At 43.6% G+C, this 20,994-nt stretch overlaps 1 protein-coding gene across 1 annotated transcript in view; it reads right to left on the bottom strand.

Moving 5' to 3' along the window:
* LOC126235072 (Down syndrome cell adhesion molecule-like protein Dscam2) overlaps positions 1 to 16,107 on the bottom strand; it is a 159,327-nt gene extending 143,220 nt beyond the window's left edge. The window contains exon 1 of the mRNA XM_049943805.1: positions 15,950 to 16,107. Coding sequence (XP_049799762.1) covers positions 15,950 to 16,107 — 158 coding nt within the window. The remainder of the gene's footprint in view (positions 1 to 15,949) is intronic.
* Between the last annotated feature and the right edge of the window lie 4,887 nt (positions 16,108 to 20,994).

Here is a 20,994-nt window from a genome sequence, read left to right as displayed (position 1 = left end):
GGACACAGCGCCCTATCTCGAACCTGCCCAATGTATCTCAAACACAAGGAAATTAACAAAATTATGTCCATCAATAATATTATCTTCCGAGAAGAATGTAGTTACTTCTAAGAGACAGCGTACGGAATTCCCTCCCCTCCCGACTCAATAGCCGCAGCAACCAACCCAAGTCATGACGACATTGCCGCAGACGTCAGAAACGGTATATCCAGGGGATTCAGCACCGATACCAGCGCCCCCTCCTCTAATACAGAATGCCAAACTAGCCCACTAGCAAAGTGTAAGGTCTGTAGAATATAGAGGACCCCACCAAAGCATGGACGCACGGGACCAACTGCACTAATCAGAACCCCGCATTCCTCTTGCTCCAGTAGTATCCAACCCCTGCCAACAACAGTTTCAGAGAATCAACCAATGTGATCTTCGGGCCGCGCGGAGTGGTCGCGCGGTTACGGGCGCCATGTCACGGATTGCGCGGCCCCTCCCGCCGGAGGTTCGATTCCTACATCGGGCATGGGTGCGTGTGTTGTTCTTAGCGTTAAGTTAGTTTAAGTAGTGTGTAAGTCTAGGGACCAATGACCTCCATAGTTCGATCACTTAGGAATTCACACACATTTGTGATCTTGCGAACTACCTCCTTGACAACATTTTAAGTGTTGTTATAGTTGCGGTGAATGACATATCGTTCCAGCAGGCTACTAATGGGCCCACTTCAGTACTACAAGCATATCTCATATAAATATCAGCCCAAAATATTTTGACTGCGTTTCTTATGCTCCAAAATGGCCTTTAAAAGATCAAATGGAAGACAGGGTTGCTAAAGAAAAAACAGCCTTCGACATTTACTGCTCGAAAATCAAATAGATCGTTGTGCCATCACTGAAACATGGTTAAAACAGAAAGAACCGTTCACACTCCCGGGCTACTGTCATTAGAGAAGACAGAGATGATGCCTAGGGTAGTGCAGCGTTGTTCCTAAAACAAGATAATCACTTTTCCGTTGTCAGTACTGGCCTTCAGCGTGATCCGTTGCAAATGATGGGTATCTGATTGCGGATGGAGGACCCCCGTCTCGATTTGATCGATTTGATCTCATAATGTAAAGATCCTAACGACACACCTTCCAAACAACGGTTAACAGCAATAACTGATTCAATAGGAAACCATTTCTCCTTCTAGCTGACTTTATGGCCACCATGCACTGTGGGGCTGCAGAAACGCCAACACAATGGGTAAAATGCTAGTGTAAGTACTAGATTCGGAAAACCTTATAGTATTAAATGGTGACTAATTCACACGAGTTGTTGTTGTGGTCTTCAGTCCGAAGACTGGTTTGATGCAGTTCTCCATGCTACTGTATCCTGTGCAAGCCTCTTCGTCTATGAGTAACTACTGCAACCTACGTCCTTCTGAATGTGCTTAGTGTATTCATCTCTTGGTCTCCCTCTTCGATTTTTACCCTCCAGACTTCCATCTAATGCTAAATTAGCGATCCCTTGATGTCTTAGAAAGTGCCTTACTAACCCACCCCTTCTTCTAGTCAAGTTGCGCCACAAATTCCTCTTCTCTCCAGTTCTTTTCAGCACGTCATAAGTTACGTGATCTAGCCATTTAATCTTCAGAATTCTTCTGTAGAAACACATTACAAACGCTTCTATTCTCTTCTTGTTTAAACAGTTTATCGGCCATGTTTTACTTCCATACATCGCTACACTCCATACAAATACTATCAGAAACGACTTCCTGACACTTAAATCTGTACTCGATACTAACGAATACCTCTTCTTCAGAAACGCTTTCCTTGCCATCGTCAGTCTACATTTTATACCCTCCCTACTTTGACCATCATTGGTTATTTTGCTTCCCAAATAGCACAACTCATTTACTATTTTAAGTGTCTCACTTCCTAATCTGATTCCCTCAGCATCACCTGATTTAATTCTATTACTTTCCGTTATCCTCGTTTTGCTTTTGTTAATGTTCATCTTACATCATCTTTTTAAGACACTGTCCATTCTTTTCAGCTACTCTTCCAAGTCCTTCGCTTTCTCTGACAGAATTACGATGTCATCGGAAAACCTCAAGGTTTTTATTTCTTCTCCTTCTTTTAATTCCAACTCCAAATTTTCCTTTCGTATCCTTTACTGCTTGCTCATTATACGTATTGAATAACATCGGAAATAAGCTACAACCCTATCTCACTGCCGTCTCAGCCACTAGCTTTGTTTTGTGCCCCTCGTCTCTGGCACCTGGTTTCCGTACAAATTGTAATTAGCATTTCGCTCCCTATATTTTACCACTACAACCTTCAGAATTTGAAAGAGAGTATTGTAGTCAACATTGTCACAAGCTTTCTCTAAGTTTACAAAACCTATAAACTACGTTTGCCTTTCCGTAACCCATCTTCTAAGATAAGTCGCAGGGTCAGTATTGCCTCACGTGTTCCAAACTGATACATCCCGAGGTCACCTTCTACCAGTTTTTCCATTCGTCTGTAAAGAATCTGTGTTAGTATTTTGCAACCGTGACTTATTAGCCTGATAGTTCGGTAATTTTCACACCTGTCAACAAATGCTTTCTTTGGGATTGAAATTATTACATTGCTTTTGTAGTCTGAGGGTAATTCACCTGCCTCATATGTCTTGCTCATCAGATGGAAGGGTTTTGTCATGGCTGGCTCTCCCAAGGCTGTCAGTGGTTCTAACGGATGTTGGCTGCTCCCGGGGCCTTGTTTCAACTTACGTCTTTCAGCGCTGTGTCTAATACTTCACGCAGTATCAGATCTCCCATCTCAGCTTCATCTACGTCCTCTTCCATTTCCACGATACTGCCCTCAAGTACATCGCTCTTGTAATAGAGCCTCTACATACTCATTCCAACTTTCTACCTTCCCTTCTTTGCTTAGGACTGGTTTTCCATCTGAGCTCTCGATATTCATAGAAGTGGTTCTCTTTTCTCCAAAGGTCTCGTTAATTTTTCTGTAGGCGGCATCTATGTTAGCAATAGTAATATGTGCTTCTACATCGTTATATTTGTTCTCTAACCATTCCTGTTTAGTCATTTTGCACTTCCTGTCGATCTCATTTTTGAGAGGTTTGAATTCCTTTTCGCCCGCTTCATTTGCTGCATTTTTATATTTTCTCTTTTCATCAGTTAAATTCAGTATATCTTGTGTTGCCCAAGGATTTCTACTAGCCATCGTCTTTTCACCTACTTCGTCCTCTGCTGCCTTCACTATTTCATCTCCTAAAGCTACCCATCCTCCTTCTACTGTATTCCTTTCTCCTGTTCCTGTTAATCGTCTCCTAATGCTCCCTTCGAAAGTCTCGAGAACCTCTGGTTCTTTCTGTCCCATCTGCTTAAATTCCTACCTTTTTGTATTTTCTTCAGTTTAATCTCAGTTCATAACCAATAAATTGTGGGCAGAGTGCACATCTGTCACTGGAAATGTCCTACAGTTTAAAACGTGGTTCCTAAATCTCTGTCTAACCATTATATAATGAATCTGTCTCAAGATCTCTTCCACTTGTTAGCTATGACTAAGTTACGTTCGCCGGCCGGAGTGGCTGTGCGGTTCTGGGCGCTACAGTCCGGAACCGAGCGACCGCTACGGTCGCAGGTTCGAATCCTGCCTCGGGCATGGATGTGTGTGATGTCTTTAGGTTAGTTAGGTTTAATTAGTTCTAAGTTCTAGGCGACTGATGACCTCAGAAGTTAGGTCGCATAGTGCTCAGAGCCATTTGAACCATTTTTTTTAAGTTACGTTCTGTCTAAAATTCTACCAGGAGGCTTCCTCTTTCATTTCTTACTCACCGTCCACATTCACTTCTACTTTTCCTTCTCTTCCTTCTTGCTACTGTCGAATTCCAGCACTCCATGACTATTAAATTTTCATCTCCCTTATCTGAATAATTTCTTTTATCTAGTTATACATTTCTTCAATATCTTCGTCATTTGCGGAGCTAGTTGGCATATAAATGTATACTACTGTGGTAGGTACAGGCTTCGTGTCTATCTTGGCTACAATAATGTGTTGACCGTGCTGTCCATAGTAGTTTATACGCATCCCTATTTTTTATTCATTATTAAATCTACTCCTACATTATCCCTATTTGATTTTGTAATTATAACTCTGTATTCAACTGATGAAAAGTCCTGTTCCTCCTACCACCGAACTTCCACTAATTCCCACAATATCTAACTTTAACCTGTTCATTTCCGTTTTCGTGTTTTCTAACCCACCTACCAGATTAAGAGATCGGACATTCCACTCTCCGATCCGTAGAACGCCAGGTTTCTTTCTCCTGATAACAACGCCCTCCAGAGGAGTCCCCTCTCGGAGGTCCGAAAAGGGGACTATTTTACTTCCGGGATATTTACCCATGAGGACACCGTCATCATTTAACCATACAGTAAAGCTGCATGCCCTCGGGAAAATTACAGCCGTAGTTTCCCCTTGCTTTCAGCCGTTCGCAGTACCAGCACAGCAATGCTGTTTTGATTGATGTTACAAGGCCAGATCAGTCAATCGTCCAGACTGTTGCCCCCTGCAACTACTGAAAAGGCTGCTGCCCCTCTTCAGGAATCGCACGTTTGTCTGGCCACTCAACTGATACCCTTCCGTTGTGGTTGCACTTACGGTACGACTGTCTGTATCGCCGAGGCAAGAAAGCGTTCCCACCAACGGCATGGTCTATGGTCCATGGGGGACCCACACAGCAGTCAGACCAAATGAAACGCCGGCGGCAGTGGATTTGCATTGTTTGCCGTAACAACATGGAATATGACATCGGATACTTTATGTTTGGATTACTTGCCAATTCAAAACTAAGAAGCTATTATAGTACAAAGAAGGAAACTGTGCCAAAATTTCTACCTGCAGCCTGCAAAGAGACAATATAAAGCAGGATCTGGAATGTAAGATTGTACTCAAAAACCAGTATGAGATTGGACATGCACAGACATCCACCATCCAATGAACTTTTAGAATCGTTCTTGTGTATCATAGCCCCATCTGACATAATGGGCAAGGAATATGATGAGGACAACAGTATCATTACAAAAAACCTTTTCACTGGAAGAACTCCAAATTACGCCTTACCAAAGTAAGGATACTGTTCCCGGCCCGGATTATACTGACTGCTCAATACTACGACACACCCTACGCAAAGGGAAACTGCTCCTTCTTAAGGTTTACAATAGCGGTAGGATACAAAAGATTAAAATCGACTCGCTGGAAACGTATCGTGTCGGCCCTATTCATAAATCGGGAAAACGATGTGATAAACGCAATTTGGGTTTAGAAAGGAAGAAGGGACGACTGATATCCTTCTACGGTTAGTCCTGCGGAGATGAGGTATAAGACCGTTTTTTCGTCCTCCTAAGAAAATTAAGGAGATGATGCGCCCTGTTAAGGACAATCTCGGCCTCAGGGTCCCTGGAGTTTATAACGTACCCTGTGAGTGTGGAAGCAATTATATAGGCCAGACGATTCGTACCGTTTCCGACCGCTGTGCAGAACAGCAACTCCATATTAAAAATACAGAACTGGAGAAATCGGCAGCTGCGGAGCACAGCCTCACGAACAAACATAAAATATTGTTCGATGAAACTAAAATTCTGTCCCATGCCTCCACGTACTGGGATTCTGTTATTAAGGAGGCTTTTGAAATAAGAATGAGCCAAAAGAACTTTAACCGCGACAGCGGATACCATCTGAGTTGTGCATGGAAACGAGCGCTTGATGCAGAGAAGCAGCAGAGACGTTCCTTCCAAGGTTTATGTTCCAACGGAAGCGGTGGCGCCACCGGCGCACAGTAACACCGTCTGCAACCGCAGTACATAATCGCCGACCAATCATAAGCCGACCAATCAGAATCCGCCCACAGGCTATAAAAAGGCTACCACAGCAGCATTGAAGACAGTCAGCTCCTGACGATGACGATGGAGGTAATCGTCGAAAGCTCGAGATTTTATCAAGAACTGACGCGGCAAGAATACCGAGAATGTTTTATATATCATTAAAATCTTGATAACCTGCCATTGTAGCAGCAGTAACCGATCTAACAACTGCTTCAGACACTTGTTGTCTTATATATACGTTGCCGACCGCAGCGCCGTGTTCTGCCTTTTTACGTATCTCTGTAATTGAATACGCCTGTGTCAGTCTTTTTGGCGCTTCACTATATAACGCCTTTTGCTTTGGCAGTTGAATAGGAGCGTTAGCTTGAAATACTGCTCGCTTCTTTAACTGAATTATGTAATTTGAGTTGTTTCGCTGGCGCGGATTCACTGTGCGCTGAGGCAGTGTGGGCACCATACGTATGCCGGATGCTGTGGAGTGGCGGCGCTGGCGGCAGGTGAGGGGAGCAAAGAGCCGGAGCGCGGGGCAGCGGCCGGCCGGCGCGCGCCGCTAATGGGATCCCCGCAGTCAGTCCCCGGGGAGGCGGCGCCACCCAGCCAGCCGCACAGCCCGTGCCTGCGCCTCCCACGAGACTCCGGTCCCAGTGCGGCAGTGCAGACCACGCACCCCTGCCTACATTCCCTAGTGATTCACCCCAGCTGCCGCCGTACGCTTAAATTTCAACCCAGGGAGAAGTCGGCTTTTTCTCCGCGTTTTGGATACAGTGAGGAAAGTGGCGACCAAACTTCTCAAGAGGGTGTAGAGTGGAGACGAACCATCAGACCTGTGGAGAAATATCATAAACACAGCCTAGCGGATATGAAGGGCAGACAAATGCGGGAACTACAACACAGTCCACATTTACATTTACATACACAGTCTACAAGCCACCGCATGGTGAATGTGTACCATTACTAGTCATTTCCTTTCCCGTTCCACTCACAAATAGAGCGAGCTAAAAACGACTGGCGAGGGAAAAACGACTGTCTATATACCTCCGTACAACGCCTAAACTCTTCAATCTTCTCTTCGTGGTTCTTACGTGAAATGTACGTTGGCAGCAGTGGAGTCGTTCTGCAGTCAACCTCAAATGACGGTTCTCTTAATTTTTTCAATAGCACTCCTCGAAAAGAACATAGGCTTCCCCCCAGTGATTCTCATTTGAGTTCCCGAAGCATCTCTGTAACACCTGCGCTTTCTTCGAACCTACCAGTAACAAATGTAGCAGCCTGCCTTTGAATTGCTTCTGTGTCTCTCTTCAGTACGACCCAGTGGCCATACTAAATACTCGAACAGTACCCTACAATCAGTCGCACTAGTGTCCTATATGCGGTCTCCTTTGCAGAAGAACCTCACTTTCCTAAATTCTCACAATGAACCGAAGCCAACCATTTGCCTCCCTACTGAAATCCTTCCACGCGCATTCAATTTCGTATTTCTTTGAAACGTTGCGCCTACATATTTAATCAACGCCACTCTCTCAAGCAGCATACTACTAGTGCTGTACTCGAACATTATCGCTTTGTTTTTACTATTCATCTGCGGTAACTCATATTTTTCTACGTTTAGAGCTAGCTACCATTCATCACACCAACTAGAAATTTTGTCTGTCATCTTGTATCCTCCTACAGTCACTCAACGTCGACACCTTCCCATAAATCACAACACCATCAGTAAACAGGCGCAGACTGCTGCTTACCCCGTCTCCTAGATCATTTATGTATGTAGAAAATAACGGCGGTCCTATCACACTTCATTGAGCCAATCCTGACGGTACACTTGTCTCTGATGAACACTCGCCGTGGGGTAAGTTTACCAGCTTTATCAAATTTGCTTACAACGATTGCATATAGAAGAATACAAAAGGCGTTAGAACACGAACAGTTTGCCTTTAGGAAACATAATGACACAGAAGTCAGTTCTGATGTTTACAATGATTATGAAATCCGTAATGCGTTGCATTGTGGCTTCATCATCTTACTTAGAGAGAAAACAATAAAATATTTACGTTTCCTGCGGTTCTACTATGTTGTAATGCTGGATCTCGGGCTCGTCTTCGTAAATACAGATGAAAATCTTTTACCACTAATTGCTTATCTGCTCTATGTAGCACAAACACAATCCTAGCCTTCTCGACTGTTTTGTTAAGCCTCGTTTCTATAGTTTCTATAATGACACCATGATCGCTAATCCCCGTTTCTGTACTGACACTATTGTAAGATGGCACGAACTATGCCCCTTACATGAAGTCATTGAAGATCACCTAACTCATGTTGAGCGAACAGTAGGGCTGAACAAAGATGACTGACAAGGCACAATGCATCTTGTAGAGGGTATAGTATGGACGTATTGAAATAATTAATGTCGGGTGATGGTTTTAAAGTAATTCACACAACATGAAAACTTTGTGGAAATACGTCAATTTACTGGAGGCTAGTTTATCCCAGGGAAGTATTCAGGATTGACTGTGGCCGGCTGGGGAGCGGCGAAGTGAAGTGACAATAGGCAGCTTAGGGCGGCTCAAGCTCTGAGAAAGCGGTAACGGGGCGCGGCCTCCAGCTACCTTAAGATGAGTGACAGTGAGTGGGTGGTTGACCCCATGCTGGTGTACTGGGAAGCAGATGGAGAACTTGTACGCCTGTTGATAAATGTCCATCGTCCCATTTTCAGAGAAACATGCGAGAAAGCCGCGCAAAGCAACGGTGGAGCGGTCAACAGAGGTCAAAATATACGTGTTCGTGAGTATAGCAAACTTCTCGCTGAATTCACGGTCTGCAGAGTCTGAAGTAAATCAGGTGAAGAGCGGCAGAATGAAATACGCCGGCATCCAATGGGAATGTAGGACCAAGGAATTTGAAGTACTCTCCTGGGAGTCAGAATTCCGGAAAAATTGTGATGGGTGGCCTGGGAGGAGCTAAATAGCAGAAGTTGAGAGGAAGGAAAATTTTGTGGGAATTTGTTCACTTTCCAGAGCATGCATTAGTCAGTGCTGGGAAGAGATGCATTTGTAATGCGACTTGCGCTGCAATTGCCGTAAGTGATTTTGCTGGAGGGGAAAGCGAGGCGAAGAGCGGACTGGGAGAAGTCTCCGTAGTGGTCTTCCGTTCCCAGCTTGCCTAGAGTGCGGATGTGGCGTTCTTTACTCAGCTTGCCTGAGAGAGAGTGAGCATCTCTGCAGTTTAGGACTTAGAAAACGGAACGATTGAGCTTGGAGATAGAAAGTTTTCGGTCAGCTATGTACTGAGCAAGATAGCTAGAAGTGAATAGACTAGCACACCCTTGCAGCACCACGAGGTCGTCCGATGTCCGCATAACGACGCTGCTCCGCTACGTTGAATTCGGTGATATTGCGCTCGCTCCAGCCGCTGATTAATTTTTTGGATCACGTCGGCAAAGTTTCCACGAGGGTTTCATGGGCCATGTATTGTAGAATTCTTCTCGCACTTCGCATTACGCCTGGGTCAGTCGATAGGAATTACTTTTGATTTAGCGTGCTTTACTCCACGCAAACGCAATTTATTACCACTGCCTGTTAGGAGAGTTATGTAATGTGATGATTGAAGGTCGTGAGTTAAAATAAATCTGTGCTAATCGACTGCATCTGTTTTCAATCAAGTAGTTGAAATCCCAAGTCACTTTATTAATTAATTTTATGTTCAACATTTGCATCTGGTGTTCAATAGCTGAATATAACATCAATGTGCACCCCTTTTTAATTAAAAGGGATCAATTCTGAATCAATTAATGTCCACACTGCCACCGCAGTTCAATTAGGAGTCACAGGGCCCTATTACTTTCTTTGCGTTATCTGACATTGCGGCAGTTTTGCACTCTCTGTTGATCTGTTAGTCAATTACCTGGGGTGAACACACACCAAAACCAGATAAGTGATGGGCGGGGTGTTACACTATCAATAAGGCCCGGTATCTTAGTAGCTACAAGGACTAAGGTTTTCCATTGTGTGTGGACTGCCGAGCTAGCTGGTCAAGGCAGTTTTCAGAAAACGTGTTCAAAAGTATTTCGCACGACTGTCTGTACCTTCCCCCCCCCCCCCCCCCCCTCCACAGTGAATTTATAGACATACCAGTGTATATCGGTAGGTTAGAGTCGCCTCAAACTAATATTACATAATATGACCTAACACTATCTCTGGATGACTCTAGAACTGTCACAGCGGAATCGAGTGGCTGGTAAAAGTATCCAACAATTTGGATGGTTTCAGCTACACCTGTTATTTGCGACCAGATAATTGTCACACTCACCCTCGACCTCAACAGAGACAATATTTTTCTCAACTGCAATGAATACTCTCCCTCCTATGATCTTTAATCCGTCTTTCCGATATACATTCCAAGACTCACTATCTACCTCAGAGCTTTCCACTTCGGGTTACAGCCAGATCTTGGTCCTAAGAATGATTTGACCGCGAAAACTTTCCTGTAAGACAAGTCTGACTTCCCTTGCTGGGTTTCGATTGGTGACTGTTCATTAGAGCACCTCAGAGTACCATCTCCCCCAAAAACCCATGTGAATTTCACAAGTACTCTGACAATGAGTAGTTGCTTTCTATGGGTAGTCCACTTCTGATCTATCCAGTGGAGTCCTACAAATCCCCACACGATAACTCAGGTCTAGAAATCTGCAGCCAAGACTGTCACTGAGTTGACGAAGCCTTTTGTTGAGACTCTCCACTCGGCTGCAAACCAAAGGACCTTGACCAACACTGGGAACAATGCCGCAAATTGCGAGCTCGGCTTGTACTCCATGTGTGAGGCCAGCAGTCTTCACCACTTCCGCCAGCCCCCTGTAAGAACTGAGGGTGGCCTCAGGACCTATGTGACAGGCGTAGTTGGTACCGACGTGACCCCCAACTTGCAGAGGAATGTAGCCTTCACGCTCGATAGCCGCAGGCAAGGCCGCCTCCGTATCTCGGACGAGGTCTTCCGACAGACGTATAGAGTGCCTACCTAAGAGGGGTCCATAACGTGCCTACTGTTGGAGCTCCCGATAACCAGTAAATCTCTTCCCCCGTGTGCCCACTCGGACCCTTGTATGGACTGTGATTTAGTGACACTTACACAACTTACAGACAACACTTTAACACGACGTTAACTTGGAGTTCTTTAGCAACTTGATCAAATCTTTAGCCGGGAGAAAAATTATTTAGTAATTACTCAATGTAATAAAATAAGATTATCATTTCAATTTACAAATTAGTTAAATACCAAACCACTGAATAACACAGCGAACGCCACACCCTGCTGATAGAGCGGCCACTTGTCAACTCACAGGGTGAATGGGCGAGGCCAGACAGGCAGTCTCTACACTGGCCTTCCGCCAAGCATTACCACCGTCCACTAACCCTGCTGCGAGGATGGGCCACCGCGTCGGGTGCCTTGGAAGCAGAGCTCGTGTGCAGCACAAGCGACATCTGAGGTGTTCTAGGCAACGCGCTGGATTCTCCACTACTGTCACACCCCAAGGCAGCAGCCTGGAAGTGGCTGACCGTAGACAAAAGCTCACTGAGTTGTTCGCGAACTGCTGCCAGTTCCTCCTGCGTCCGCACACAGCCAGCACACATTCTAACCACACTAGCAAAACTAACTGAAGAAGTAAACTATAAAAGGAGACAGAATGCTAGACATGCAACTTTCCACCTTCCTGATGCGTCACCAACGGACGCTGATGCGTTAACGAGCTATGTAGTTGGCTGTTCGATGAGCAACTATTGCAATACAGACTGAGTGAATTCATCTTCACAAAGACGTCATATTAAATCTCTTCAACAGAAAAACACACGGGAAATTTGATAAATGTACCCCGGAAAACATTTAAATTGCCGCTCTGTTGATGTATGTCGGCTGAGAGCTGTGTGAATTCCTGAGGGACCGAACTGCTGAGGTCATCAGTCGGCTGAGAGCTGCTGACGCTGGTGTCCTTACTAAAACTGAGCAAGATTTACAGCTGTTCAAAAGGAATCAACAGTCCACTGAGCACAGAATATGGCTTGAGACTAAGAAAGAGTAATGGGGAGCAGCAGAAATGAGACTAGCGAAAAATGTGGCATCAAAATTGAGGACTACGGAGGAGAGAAGTGAAGGGTTTCTGCTACCTTGGAAGCGGACGAAGCAAGGAGGACATAAGAATAGAGAGGCAAGGACAGAATTTATCGCCAAAAGAATTTTTTTGCTGTTTGACGAAGAAAGCATACCTAGCGAAGTGGCGCAGTGGTTAGCACACTGGACTCCCATTCGAGAGGACGACGGTTCAAACTCGAGTCCGGCCATCCAGATTTAGGTTTTCCGTGATTTCCCTAAATCGTTAAGGCAAATGCCGGGATGTTTCCTTCGAAAAAGCACGGCCACTTTCTTTCCACGACGTTGCCTAATACGAGCCTGTGCTCCGTCTTTAACAATCTCTATGTCGACGGGACGATAAACACTAATCTTCTCCCTCTCTCCATGGCTGAAGCACGATATTGTACGGAAATGAATCGTGAACCGGGGAAAACAGGAAAAAAAGAGAATCGAAGGGATTGAGATGCGGTGTTGTAGGATGGGGTATAAAATTAAATTAAGGTATTAACAACGTTCTCCACAGAAGAAACGAGGAAAGGAACACATGGCAAACACCGACAAGAAGACGGGACAGGATGACAGGACACGTATAAAGACATCACGCAATAAATTCCCCAGTACTAGAATGAGCTTTTAAGTATAAAATCTGCACGGTAAACAGAGATTGGGAAATATTTAACAAATAACTGAAGTCTTACTTTAAGATTCACTGTAGAGGAATTCGAAGCACAACTCTTCAACATCTACATCCGTACTCCGCAAGCCACCTGACGGTGTGTGGCGGAGGGTACTTTGTGTACCTCTATCGGTTCTCCCTTCTATTCCAGTCTCGTATTGTTCGTGTTCAAATCAGTCAGAAGACAGAAGACGGAATAATAACAATCGTACTAAAGCTGAATATCCTAAATACAACCTGGTGATTTTTACGATTCTCTGAGAGTAACAGATTCAAGTTTATAGCATTTTTTCCACTGGTGCGTTAATTGCACATTAAATGGTAGAGAAAAGAGCAGAATTACAATTATTTTCAATTAAAAATATTTAATGAAAATGATTGGCGAGGGACAGTTCAATCATAACGACAGTACTTTTAAAGATTACATCCCATTTATATTTCCGAAAGGGCTTGTAATGACAAAATGTTTATTAACTTTCGCAGTCACTGATTATCTTACCCTACTGAATAACTCGTTGATTAGGAAATTAATCTGCTAGAAGCACGTCAAATCCTAAAATATTTCTCCAAATCTGGTAGTTGCATTTGCACTTACAAACCTCTCTTACGTAACAAACTGATCTTGGAAAATAGCACGCCATTTCTAAAGACAAGTGCAGGCAAGCACAATGAGAACTGCAGGAGGGTCGGTTCTGAGGTAGCGTGTTATTTTGTTTAAGAAACTGAATCACCCTATTTACAAATCTATGAAACACACAAGTAAGTGTCAGATTGCTGAAGCCTATACTCCAGTTTCACTGAACTCGTATGTTTTCTGCTACCTCTCCTCAGCGACCACGTGCAATTATACTTTGAACGGCAGTCAATACACAAAATGACAGAGCGCTTCTTAGCCTCAACAGACGGCTCCTTCGTTCCTCGCTATCTGCAAGCGTAATTATTCTGAGCTCGGCCTCAAAGTCATTGAACCACTTGCGATTACCTCTGAACCGATGTCTTAATTCATTCCACTAATAACCTGACATGCAATTAAGAAAGAGAATGATTATGAATCGCCAGTGGAATTAGTGGGTAAAGATTTTCATCTGTATTTACGAAGATGAGCCCGAGATCCAACATTACAACATAATAGAACCGCACGAAACGTAAATATTATATTCTTTTATCTCTAAGTAACATGATGAGGCAACAACGTAACACATTACAAATTTCAGATGTTGATGCTTCCACTGTTTCGAAATACGCTAGAGTGTGGAGTAAATTTCTTCACTTTGTGGTGCTGGGTGTAATAGGAATCCTGTCATCTGTCGTCAGACGGAGTATAATCTGGAGTCAATTACATGTTAAAAAGAAAGACAGAACATTGCAACGCATCCACTGTTGTACTGTGGTCTTCCTGTAAAAACCAATATATTTGCCAACATAGTATGTTAACACAATTACTGGTTTACTAATTTTCGCAATATGTATTGCAATCTTCAGTTCTATAAAAAGAGAACGCCGAGGTTTCATGCTTACAGTCGTATAAAAATGGTAGTAGGGTATACACAACAGCTCAGTGCTAACAATAACATATCCATTAACCACTCTGTGACATTATGTTGTGTCCGCCTTGATAGGTAGCTGAGTGGTCAGCGCGGCAGATTGCTATGCAAAGGCGTCCGGGTTCCATTCCCGGCTTGGTCGGGGATTTTCTCCGCTCATGGACTGGGTGTCGTGTTGTCATCATCTCATCCCCATCGACACGCAAGTCACCGAAGTGGCGTCAACTAAAAAGGCTTGCACCAGCCGACCGGTCTACCCGACGGGAGGCCCTAGCCACACATTTCATTATGATGTAAAATAATAACTCTCGCAAAATTGTGCTCGTATGGACGAATACAGTCGAACGTCAAACTACAATAATTAGTACCTCCGATAAGTAAAATTATATAAGGATATACCACAAGAAAGTCGAAGCATTACAATGACATGCCAGGCGTTGCATTATCATAAAGTGTGTACAACTTCAAGTACGAATGGGACGAACATGACAGATACCTGCGACATCTTGCCTCTTCGTGGTGTAATGCCATGCTGGCTGGCTATGTCAGAGAAATTGACGACTAGATTTGGAGTATAACGGAAGCTAGTGCTGAGAGGTACCTCGAGATGGTGATCTGCACTGCATGACGTCAGTTACTACTAATGTAGCAGGGTCACACTTTCGTTTAACATTAAAATTAACAGAAGGAATGTAACATCAAAGTAGTATACACGAGGTAATAGTAATACAAAAGCTTACACAAATTGTATACAAAGGAAATATAACATGCTGTAAGGTTAGACGGATGGCTGCCTACGCCATCACATAAAAAATTGGCAATATTTTGTTACGTAAAGACGACTTAACATATTACATATATTAATAAACTTATGTCATAAAATATATGTAACAGAATTAGCTTTAGGGGAAAGTTACACATTCGACATGTACACAATTATGAAATAGGATTTGACCTTATTGGTCGGTTTCGCTGCAAGTGAAGGAAGACAATTAGCAGTTATGTAATAGAAAACTGTAAAATAAGATCCCTGTATAATATAGGACAGCAATATAAAGTAAAATTGCTGTGTAAAAAATTTTAATAAAAAATTTACCAGCATAAAATTGTATGTGAAGTACACCTTTTATTTTTTCGTTTGTAAGTCAACGTGCCATCACTGTACGAGCAAAATTTTAGTTGGTTTATAACAAACTTTAGTTGGTTTATAACCATTAGACACCATTTCTGGGAATATACAGGATGAGTCGCCAACTATTGCCATCAAGAATAACGCCGAAAGTATGATAGGAGCTGAAAAGTTTGTGGAACAAATGTTACATGGAACAACGGGGGCCATAATATTGGATTTTTGTTGCTAGATGGGCTCGCTTCAGAGGTGTGAAGGTCAACTTCGCTTTTTAAATGGGATCCTAAACTTTGGTACTTATTTTCTGATAGCGGCTGTCGATACGAATCCAATGATGTGTAACAGTATGGTCTTTGAAGGTCAACGAAGGTCACAAAAGTAGCATGAACGTCCATTTACAGAAGGTGTTCGAAGTGATGACCATTGATATCAATGCAGTGCTGCAATCTTCTTATCATGGATTGAATGGTATTGACATGTAAACACCATTCAACGGTTTCGCAATACAACACTAATAGGAACATTAAGACTAGTATCGTCGAATCATGTTTTTGTTGGCTACTGAGGAGCTTCGATGATGGCCCGTGCCACCCGAGTCTGGTGCCAATAGATCGGACGTACCCAGGTGGCGGCTGGTCGGCCGGATGTCGGTAGTGATGGCCATGAGCTTCCGGTTGTCTTCCTGATGGTGTCCTGGATGGGGTCGCTGTCAAGGTCTTGAGGAAGGTCTCTTGTCCGAGCCTACCGAGGGGCTTGGAGAATGAGCCGAAGGCAGCCATTTTGCAACACTTGTAGTTGCTTAATATTTGTTTCGCTTGTGACGCTCCAGGAGGAGCAGGAAAATAACATGGAGGGTACAAGTAGTACAGTAATATATCAGGCGTAACGTATTACCCTTCTTAGCGTTGACAAGTTCCTTGAAGAGTAATTTTTTATCAATTATGACTCCAAAATAACGAACGTGATCAGTCCAAGGGACTGGAACGCTGTTTGTAATAAGGCTGTCACGAAGGCCAGGTCGTCGTTGGTGAAGAGAATTGTTCAAATTGTTCAAATGGCTCTAAGCACGATGGGACTTAAGATATGAGGTCATCAGTCCCCTAGACTTAGAACTAACTAACCTAAGGACATCACAGATATCCATGCCGGAGGCAGGATTCGAACCTGCGACAGTAGCAGCAACCCGGTTCCGGACTGACGCGCCTAGAGCCACTAGGCCACAGCGGTTGGCGAAGAGAATTGCTCTAGTCTTCTCTGTATTAGGTTTCATACGATGTGCCGATGCCCATTGTTTTGTGATGTTCAGCTGCCTCTGTAGACACCATACTATCTCGGTGATGCGTGTACTACTTGTTAATAACGCGGTGTTATCCGCGAACTGCGCAAGGACAACCTGCGCGAGCACTGGCATGGCATTCACGTACAGTATAAAAGCACTGACGAGAGGACGGATCCTTTTGGTAATACCTCTTGTAATTGTAGAGCGCTGTATCGTTGTCCGATTATCTTGACATAGATGCGACATTCTTGGAGAAATTGTCAACAGCCTTGATACAGTAGTCGGATATCGAGCCTAAGGCGTGAAATTTGACGTCCAGCTAGTCCTTCCACGCACAGTTGAAGGCTTCTTCAACATCCACGAAAGCAACCGCAATGTAGTTCAATCGATTCATGTTGTGTGCTATATATTCCGTAACGCACAGTAGCTGAATTTCCGATAGCTTTGACTCAAAGGTGAGTTGATCTGGTGTAATTACGTCCTACATGGCGAGGGGTTGTCGAAGCCGTTATAAGATTATTCTATTATCCTTTCGAGAACTATTGACACAATAGGTAATAAACTGATGGTTTGTCGATAGGCTCAAGTCCGTTCCTGGCTTGGATATCGGTACAAGGCGAGCTATTTTTCAGGCTGCCGGAAGGTATTTCAGTTGGAGACAGCTATTGAAGATCCTACTGATGAGCATCAATAGCTTCCTCGGCAGTTCTTTGAGTTGTTTGTTTGTTATCCCATCAGGTCCTGGGGCCGAATGTGATTCAAGGTCGCGAATGAATGTCCTGACTGGTGTTGTTAGAAGAGCGTCATCCCTTCGTCCAGATTGTCGAATGTCCTCCTCCTGTTGGGTAACCCTGTTGATTTCTTCGTTTTCCTCCATGACGTCCGGAGCGTTGGTTGCCCTGTAGGGTGAGGTGAGGTGAGCAGTTTTGCTTGTCGTAGGGGGTCGTAGATGTGACCTGTAGCGCCCTGAATGGCTAGATTGGCTGATCGTAGGCTACGGAGTGATCGTAATAGTTTCCGCTGATTCCTAGACTGAAGTGCCACCTTAGCCATGTTGTCCTTCCAGACTGCTGTGTTCCACCGCATTATAGTGTAGTTCTGTTGAGAGGCATTTCAGTTCTCGTCGCCAGTGCCATCTGTTGGCTGGTTTTTGCACTCTTTTTGCTTTCAATAAATTCCCATGTCATTTCAGGCATGTGTGTGAAGTTGTATGTTTTTCCTTACTTTACTCCGTGAATTAGTGCATTTTCAACTGTTAACGGACTTTTGGATCACCTCGTATGTTATCTGTTGGACGAGGATCTCAAGCGGGTAGATCATGAAATTCCATACATGTTCAATGAGTGACGTATCAAGCAAATGCGATAACTGGAGAAGAAATTAATGCAACATATGGGCAGCCTATGTCATTTTCCAACATACCTACGCATTTCAGGTGAACTAGGATAGCTAGTTACGTTCAGTGGCTCGACCGTTATCAGAATGGGCCGCGCGTTTCTAGGAGGTATCATTCAACTCCGTAACGTTTCATATGTACAGTCATGCTCAAAAGTATCCGAACGACCTGAATTGCATTTCGCCTGATTCGCATGCAACCCACATAACGAAGCTCTCTAGCAGGTCCTCTACTCGCTCCTTGGTACAGTCGTTTGACTATTGAAAATGGTTCCAACAAGTCGTCACTAGAAAACACTGCTCTGTATCACAATAACACAAGAGCCGGCCGGTGTGGCTGTGCGGTTCTAAGCGCGTCAGTTTGGAACCGCGTGACCGCTACGGTCGCAGGTTCGAATCCTGCCTCGGGCATGGATGTGTGTGATGTCCTTAGGTTAGTTAGGTTTAAGTAGTTCTAAGTTCTAGGGGACTGATGACCTCAGTAGTTAAGTCCCATAGTGCTCAGAGCCATTTGAACCATTTGAATAACACAAGATGTAAAGTTACACCACGATACTATAAATATCAGGGAACACCTTATCACAGATAAGACTGTCCTTAAGGCTTGTAAGCTCACATTTATTGCAATAAATGACATACCTGAACTATTACCACTCTCATTATTGCGTCAGATAGGTAATGCACGTAGTAAGTTCGTCGTTTTCATAATTTCCTCTTCAAAGTAACAAATCGTACTTGTTATTTAACACAAAATGACATTAAAACTTGAAATTATTCAGAGCAGCTAGTTGAGAATATGTATGAACTTCAAATGACACGACGAACCGTCTCGTTCTGCATATGGATTCAAACCCAGGTCATGCAGACTAAGATTTCGTGACTGACGGAAACTAACAGTCATTCCTGACTAGACATACATAGAGTGATATAGCTCGATTTTAGAGAGTATCAGTTAGCAAATATCAACTTTAAATTACATAACGTAAACATTTTTAACGGACGCGAATTCCTACCCAGCATCTATTGTCCCTGTTAAAGAACTACGAGGGATCTTAAATATTGCTTATTCACAAGTAACTTACTTGAAATGCCGTGAGGTAAAGCTTTGTGTTGGACAGGGATTCGAACCCAGAACCTAATCGGATTGTTATCGAAGCACAATCAACTGTGACATATCCGATTTTCTCGGCAGTAGCATAGCTAGATGTTTTAACTGAAATGACGAGACGAAACATTAACGTTTTCCTTCCCAGAACTCGCACCCGGCACATATCGCTGTTATATTCTAGAGAAAACGAACGTTAAATATGAGTTTGTTACACCAGCAGCGACATGTGAGCATGTTTGAACTAGAAATAATATGACGAAGACTTCAGTGCTGACTAGGAATCGAACCACACACATATGGTTGTTGACTACACACAAAGAGACGTCAGCTACTGAATTTTTCTCCGCCAGCAGTTCCGAATAACATCCTTGAACTTACAGTGATCTCGCAAATAGTTCTGTGTCTCACTGGGAGACAAAAACTTCAGATTTCGTTAGTGTTGACAGCGAATGAAAATGCATTAAAAATGAAAATTATTATCCACCAGCAGGTAGGTATTCTCATGCTAGAGCTTGATAATACATAATGAAAACTTTAGTGCCGGGCCAGGATTCGAACCCATTTGCGCGCAATATGTAGAGATATTGAGGAATCTGCAGTTTTGAACAAACAACAAATAGTAGTCGAGCTGTATTGTCACGAAGGGATCAAATTCCGCGTTAAGGGCGGTCTGAGTTGTATTCCAATTTCAGTACCAATTTCATCGACATACAGAAGCTCAAATAAAAGGTGGAATAAGTGTCCTGTGACCCTACATAGCGATTGTTTCGTCACTAGAAATAGATAACTAGTATAAGAAAGGTTACTGGAGATAGAGTTCCCACATTTCACCACTCCTAACTTTATTGTGGTTCAACCTAACGTCTACTTGGTAGAGAAGGAATATCATGTTTAATGTGAATTTCAGACCACAATACCATTATATTTTCTTCACTTGGCGTAGCCTGAAGAGTATAGAATCTGTCTCTCCCTATTAATAATCATTGGCAGAAGTTGGAGTTGAACCCATGTAAGTAGGCTGTTTATGTTTTCTTATTGGCAACGTTACGTAGCGCTCAGTATGAAAATCACTAGCTGTGCTGTGTGCAGTCTGTGGCTAGTTTGCATTGTTGTCTGCCATTGTAGTGTTGGGCAGCTGGATGTGAACAGCGCGTAGCGTTGCGCAGTTGGAGGTGAGCCGCCAGCAGTGGTGGATGTGGGGAGAGAGATGGCGGAGTTTTGAAATTTGTAAGACTGGATGTCATGAACTGCTATATATATTATGACTATTAAGGTAAATGCATTGTTTGTTCTCTATTAAAATCTTTCATTCGCTAACTATGCCTATCAGTAGTTAGTGCCTTCCGTAGTTTGAATCTTTTATTTAGCTGGCAGTAGTGGCGCTCGCTGTATTGCAGTAGTTCGAGTAACGAAGATTTTTGTGAGGTAAGTGATTTGTGAAAGGTATAGGTTAATGTTAGTCAGGGCCATTCTTTTGTAAGGATTATTGAAAGTCGGATTGCGTTGCGCTAAAAATATTGCGTGTCAGTTTAAGCACAGTCATGTATAATTGTTCTAAGGGGACGTGTCATATGTAAAATTGTTCAAAGGGGACGTTTCACCCAGACATCGGCATATCAACCTATTATAAATCCAACAGACCACCAAATCCTCTTCCATGTAAAACGTTTTTCTATCAGAACGCCGTTGCGGCACATTCGATGAGAATTCTGACACACAGGCTCCCTGTAGTGGTTTGCAGCATGTTCCGAACATTCATTTACTTGGTTGACCGAATCGCAATGGACTAGCTGCCTCGCCTAACCAGTGCATGCTTCCGACTGTATCTTGTAATCGCCGGAATAAAATCACGTAACTGCCACCTACACAGAACTGCCAACAGTG

Source organism: Schistocerca nitens, chromosome 2 (genome assembly GCF_023898315.1).
Source record: "Schistocerca nitens isolate TAMUIC-IGC-003100 chromosome 2, iqSchNite1.1, whole genome shotgun sequence".
Classification (NCBI taxonomy): Eukaryota; Metazoa; Arthropoda; class Insecta; order Orthoptera; family Acrididae; genus Schistocerca; species Schistocerca nitens.
This window is presented reverse-complemented; position numbering and strand designations above follow the sequence as displayed.